General features: G+C 48.6%; 1 protein-coding gene and 1 long non-coding RNA gene across 2 annotated transcripts in view; one reads left to right on the forward strand and one right to left on the reverse strand.

Moving 5' to 3' along the window:
* TBC1D10A (TBC1 domain family member 10A) overlaps positions 1-3,933 on the reverse strand; it is a 24,375-nt gene extending 20,442 nt beyond the window's left edge. The window contains exon 1 of the mRNA XM_019506748.1: positions 3,605-3,933. Coding sequence (XP_019362293.1) covers positions 3,605-3,649 — 45 coding nt within the window. The 5' untranslated portion in view covers positions 3,650-3,933. The remainder of the gene's footprint in view (positions 1-3,604) is intronic.
* LOC109290309 overlaps positions 1-6,264 on the forward strand; it is a 17,140-nt gene extending 10,876 nt beyond the window's left edge. Inside the window, exons 4-5 of the long non-coding RNA XR_002095570.1 lie at positions 1,273-1,279; positions 6,102-6,264. This is a non-coding gene — a long non-coding RNA (uncharacterized LOC109290309). The remainder of the gene's footprint in view (positions 1-1,272; positions 1,280-6,101) is intronic.
* The last annotated feature ends 318 nt before the right edge of the window (positions 6,265-6,582 follow it).

Here is a 6,582-nt window from a genome sequence, read left to right on the forward strand (position 1 = left end):
AAAAAAAAAAAAAAAAAAAAAAATATGAAGGTAGTTTTCTTGTGTCCTTGTCAAACTAGATGTTTTTTCCAGAATGTTAAATAAGCGATGGCTCTTTCCATTGCTGCAGTGAGGTCCTCCTTTGTACAGGTCTCACCAAGGAGTTGGAAAAATGAGAATGTGCTCTATAGTTTGCACTTAAGTGCACTTGTATACATTTTTGTTGTTTGAGTAGCCCCATTTGATCATGTTTGTTTTTGATTTTCCAATTTGTGTGCACAGGCAATTCAGGCAGATCTAAATTGGCCATGTGGGCCAACCTAGATCCACCTCTCTTAGAAGGTCCTTCTGGGGTTCTTTTTGGCTCACTACCTTTCTTTTGATATCAGGTGGTACAATGCCAGCCAGTAAGTACAGGCTATCCCTTGGTGTTGGCTTTAGACATCCTGCTATTTCACAACAGCTGTCACTTAGAACTGGGTCTATTTTCTTGGCATGAACTGATCGTTTCCATACTGCATACTCTGCAGTGGAGTAACACAAGGTAACAGCAGTGGTTTGTAGTGTAGCTGGGTCTGCCCCCCACTTTGGGGTGACTAATTTTCAAAGCATGTTGTTGCAGGCACTGAGTTTCCTTGTCATCTTCTGTACATGTGCTTTGAAGGCAAGCGTTTCGTTCAATGTATCCCTCAAGTACACAGGGTTCAGCTGATTTGTCAATGGGATTCCATCCCAGATGTTTAGTTTTCCTCTGCACTTCTCCATAGTGTAGGTGAAAAGCTGTGACTCATGTCTTGGTTAGGTTGGCACAAAGCTGGTTCTTACTGTAGTGATCTGAGAGGTTGCTCAGTGTGCATGGCAGTCTGTTCGACAGTGGCAAAGTCCTTCTCTTGCAATGCGATGCATAGATCAATGCATATTAAGCTTCTTGTATTACTCTGTATGGGTTGATTATTGGTATATATGTTAAAGAGGATCAGTGCTAGCATGCTGCCCTGTGGGAGGCCATTTTGTTGCCATGTCCAGAGGCTCCATTTTTTGCACAGTTCTATCTAAAAGTGCCTTTTCTACAAAAGAGATCAGTTGTGGGTCATATTGTAGGCTGTGGCAATCAGGTTTTGGTTGCTGACTGTGTCTATAAACCTGTAGATACATCTACAAATACAGCACTTGTCACCATCCCTTTCTTGAATCCATCTTCTTTATGCTGGATGATGTTTAGTATTTGGCCAGTGCCAGACTTGTCTGATCTAAATACAGCTTGTTCTGGTATCAGATGTTGTTTGATATCAGGTGAAAGGTGACTGAGAATTCATAAAGCCTACCATGATGGCACTGACACTGGCCTAAAGTTCTCTGGGCAAGAGGCATCCTTTGCTGGCTTTAACAAAGTTATTACACAGGCCTGTTCCCATAACTTAAGCATTTTAAGGCTTTTAAAGGAAAGGTGAAGCCAGGAGCTTCAATTTATGGCTTAACCACAGAGCTGGGTTTCAATAGGCCTAGAAAAAGACCATTAACACACAGCTAGATAATGTAGGCATCAGCCCTATTACAAAGGCACAAAGGGCTGTGTGCAGGACAGCAGCATGCATTGGCTGGTTACTTTCAGGAGGGAGTAGTACTTCAGAGGCAAGGCATCCACAGGGACCAGGCTGCAGCCGCATGTTCCCAAGACACTGTGGGGTCTCTTTCCAAGTCATATCTGCACAGTGATCAGTCCAAGCCACGAGGATGGAAGTTGCTCAGGTTTTCAAGTTTGCAGGGGAGGCACTAACACAAGACTGGAGACCACACCTTTGAGAGTTAACAGAAAGCGATAACAATGGGAGCAGCTAAGACTATCTGCAAGCCAGCCTTGCCATCTGGGTTCCCAGGTGTTCCAAGCTGTTCCCAGGACACAGTAAAAATATAAGGCAACAGAAGTAGCAGAAGGATTTCTGTCTTAGGAAAGAGCATGCCCAAGACACTGCCGGGGCAATACAGACACTAAAACCAATGCAGCTCGGAGCATCTTAGGAGTTCAAATAACTATGAGCAAGATGGGCCCTGTATTTCAAAAGGAAGAGAATGCTGCAAGCAAAGTAAGGAGGCAGCTCTGACCAACATTTACCCCTCCATAACCCCCAGGAACAGGCTAGACTATACATAGTGATTATAGAACCACCGATGTAGACTCGAGGCACCCCATTACACTCAATGTATGTGGAATTCTGGAATTCCCATAAACTGGAATTTTTGCTCAACTTTGAGTTGAGCAAATGCTTATCTCCTCACACCTCCTGGTCCCCTTCAAAAAACTTCATGGCACCCCAGGGTGCCCAGCACCTGAGAATTACATGCAGGCTCTGTATTGGTAACTTAAGCTCCTTGCATCTTGTTATAATTTGTTCAAAAACTTCAGAACAGACAGTGCCATTCAGCACCCAAAACAACAAGGCTCCACCATTCAGGAATTCTGGGAACCAGAGCAATAAAGGCATGCATGGTGCTGATTTTTTAGTTTCCACGCCACCCTCTGCCCCCTCCCTCCCTCCGAGGGCCCAGCATCACATTCAAAATGTACATTTAAAAATATGTAAAAAACAGAAGCATTTTACATAACATGATCAAAACATTAGGGAGCATCTGTGTCATTGCAGGAGCAGGGTGCCCCATGCCAGAAGGCTGAGCAAATCAACTTGAGTCCACTGACACACTCCAGAGCCAGAAGTTAGATATGAGGCTACCCCAGGTTCCTTTCCAGCATCCACTCTCGAGCCCTTAGTTTCCAGCAGGCACTGGTGCCAAGGCTGGGGTGGCCCCCTGAGCGGCTTTCTGGAGCACGTCAATAGATACAGGTAGGCAGGGTGTGGCTCAGCCCCATCTTCCAAGCCCTACTGCCAATGCAATCTAGACTAGCCCTTAGAAGTTTCCAGGATTCATCTTTAAGAACCAGTGACATATTGTGCTCAAGCATCTTTCTCTGTTGGCAACACAGATGCTGCAGCACAGGTTCAGGAACTAAAAACAGATGTGTGAAATGGACTAATGCTATTGAGACAAGTCAAGCAAGCAGCATCACCTGGGAAATGAGGACTCTGATGCTCAGTTTGGTCAGCAGGAGACACGGCTGGGGAGGGATTATTTTTAAGCCCAGTTTCATGCTATGACTGTGGCATGAAACAGTTGCCCAGAGCTCTCAACTACCTAAATATAGGATATCTCCCTTTGGAGAAAATGAGAGGTGATGGAAGCAGAGAGATTCCATCCACTTCAGATTAGACACACAGATCAGGAAGAGAAGAGTGTATATAGCACCCAAGCTGACCCACTACAGCTGCCAAGGCAGTCAATAGCCCTAAGCGATGCAGGATGGGAACTACCCAACAACAGTGCCCTTGCCCTGGATGCAACAGGCCCTGTGAAAAAAGCCTCCTGCTGTGCTCCCCAGTGAGTCACCTCTGAGCAGTGCTCTGCTCACTCCTCTGAGCAAGGCTGAAGTGTCCTGGAGAGGATGCCCCATCCCAGGGTATTCATACCAGCGCCCTGGAGGCCAGCCAGACACAAGATGCCAGAAGTGACATGCCTCAGCATTAGGCAAGCAGCAGAGAAGGCTGGAGGCAGGAAGCTTGCAGGCACTCACCTTCTTGTGCTTCTTGGCCATCCATTTGTCCCAGTTATTGAGCATGTCCAGCCACTTGGACTCCCTCTGCCTCAATACCTCCAGCGGCACCTCCTCCAGTCTAGGGGAAAAGGAGACAAGAGAGGAGTCAGTAGGAAAGGACCCCAACCTGTGAGGAAGTATCTAAAGTTTGACTTTGACCCAGTCAGGCCAAGGACAGGCAGGTTTACCACCACTGCAAGGGTGTTTGGGCCTCTATGTAGAACAGCCCTCAAAACCCCTTCAAGACCCTTTGTGACTCCATTCCTCCCTACCAATTCACCTGTTACCAGCCCTCCTTCCTAGCAGTGACACCAGCTTTGCCTTAGCCATCCCACTACCCATCATGCACAGAACCCTCTTCCCAACCAAAGCCAGGCAGCTCCCTGCCACTCTGTGCAGATATCTGCCGCAATGTCCATCAGGGGCTACTTAAGAATAGCTCAAAGCACAGGTGGGGACAGCAAGTAATAGACACCAACTCTCTCAAGACAGAAACTACAGCCACTACCACAACAGAGCCCCCACCCCTAGGTGCCACAGCTTTAACAGACAGCTCCCATGCAAGTCAGTTTTTGGTCCCAACCCTATAGTGTGAGAAAGAACAAAATCAGCCCAAGATGAGCAAAGCTGCTCACAACCCAGGAACATGTGGTCACCTCTAAGCCAGAGGCAGCCAAGAGCCCTCCCTCAGCTCTGCATGGAGTGGCACTGACTTCTCAGAGCTCTGAAATCAGAAACACCAGGATGTTGCACGTGTCAGGCTCTGCATTGGGAGCACCAGCATCCTACTGGCTATGGGGACCTGATGTTTACACCAAGACCTCTGCAGCCCATGATGCCACCCAGCTCTGCTCCCTGCATCACTGTACTACCCTGAGCCTTGTAATTACAGCCCAGATCTAACAGCATCAGGATGGCCTCCAAGTCAGTGAGCAGGCACTGGTCTGGTCCCCCTCAACTCCCTTCCCAAGTTTCTGCAGTTTAGTCAGACCAAGGTTTAAGGCTGCAAAGCCAGGGGTCCTGGTCTGGCACTGCAAGCCAATACCTATGATTTCAGCTGAGTCCTCTAGAGCAGGATTATCAAATATTTTGCCCACGAAGTCCTGCCATCCAGCTCTCAGGGCTTCCTGAGAGTCTGATCAGACCTACATGGGGCATGGCATGTACCCATGGTGCAGGGCCAGTCTGTGGGCCAGACTGGACCCATGGACCCCCCTCCCTCTTTCCCTAGGATACCTGATTTGGAGGCTGCCCCAGTTGGTCTGGGCGCAGGGCCCAAAGTGGCAGAAACAGGTGCCACAGCCTGGCCAGAGTGGCAGCCATGCTGCATTTACAGTACCCACACTGGCAGCTACAGGGCCCAGGCTGTAAGTAGCGTTTGAGAGCAGTGTGTGCAGCGTGGTCCTGGGATCATGTACGGATGGGGCAGGGAGGGAAGGGGAGGGGTCCATGGGCCTTATCCACCATGGGGACCAGCCCTGCACCACTTATCTTGACACACCTGCTATAGATTAACAGCAAGGCTCAGGTACCTGGCTGAGGACAAGGAAAAAGGCAGCCCTAACTAAGAGCAATGCACTGAGGATCTCTCAAGGACACCCTGTCCCTGAACTTGGTAGCTGTTTTACTCTTCTACTGGAACTGTGCTTTACAGCTTTTACTTGGTCTGAAGCAAAGTCACAGTCCTCTTCCTCCCAACCCAGAGGGGAAGTAACAAGACAGCTATTCCCCCAGAACAGGGAACAGGCACCAAATCTGGACAGTTGAAGAACTGCCACCTACCCACCGTACAGAGTGGCAAGAAACGGGGTTAGACCCAGGGCCTAGACGTGGCCTGTCAGTGGAAGGAGGGTGGGGCTTTCAAATAGGTTCCCCTAAGTACACCTCTGCACAGAGTCCCTGATGAGAGAGGGGACTCAGCAGGGGCTCTGCTGGCTTGGAAACTGGGTTCAGATAGCCCACAAGAAGGTATTCTGACAAAGTTAAAAAACCACGGAGGAGACTTAGTGCATCAGAAAGCCACAGCCCACCCTAGCCCAGCTTCCCCCTGCCCTCCCCCCACAGCTGGAGCATGACCATACATGGGCTATCTACAAGCATTGCAGTGCTGAGCCACTCTTTACAGGCTAGCACTTTGTTACTGAACAGCACTGTCAGCTACAAACCCAACACTGGAAACCTTAAACCAGCCAGGCCCCAGTGCTTGGCTCTCTTTTCCAGCCCTTCCCCCACCAAGCCATCAAGTGGCCCCTAAGGAGGAAAGAAAATTCTCCAGCAATATTTTAGTTTAGATCTAGTCAGATTTAACCCTTGATTACATGGGGCTCCAGAGGGAAAGTGGTTTGACACCTGGACAGAATCAGAAAGTTCAGTCCTCAAGGCACAAAAAACAAAACAGGCTTCTCTTTAACCCCCCAGAGAATCACTCACCACAACAGCAAACTGACTTTCACTTCCACTGCAAGATCAAAGCCAGTGTCAGAATTGCTCTCTGCCCACCCTGCCCTTTCTCACTTTGACTACACTGGATCAGGAAGTGATAATAAACATCAGCCCCTTGGAGTGGTTATTACATTTGAGGCCATGCATCCCAAAGGGTCTCAAAACCACTAATGCATTTCCCCCCAGAATGCAAAAAAGTTCTCTCAATTTTACAGACTAAAGAATTAAGGCTGCACATTATCAGAGGCAGAACAGCCTTTGAACCCACATCTTTAGGTCAGGACATTCGCTACAGGACCATTTCCCGGCTTTATAGCCCTGTCTTCCAGACCTACTACAAGACCTGGTTTTCTTGATGCTACAGCCAGCAGTCATGAATCACAGGAGGCACCAGAGAAGTGACCAAAGATGTTCTAAGTGGAATGAGGGAGGGACAGGAAACATTCGTGGACCGCCAGATCCTTCCTTGGAATCCACAGCTCTAGCATTTCCCCTGAGGTCTCATGAAAGACTTG

The sequence above is a fragment of the Gavialis gangeticus genome, unplaced genomic scaffold, assembly GCF_001723915.1.
Source record: "Gavialis gangeticus isolate Ggan-Ray unplaced genomic scaffold, GavGan_comp1, whole genome shotgun sequence".
Taxonomy (NCBI): Eukaryota; Metazoa; Chordata; order Crocodylia; family Gavialidae; genus Gavialis; species Gavialis gangeticus.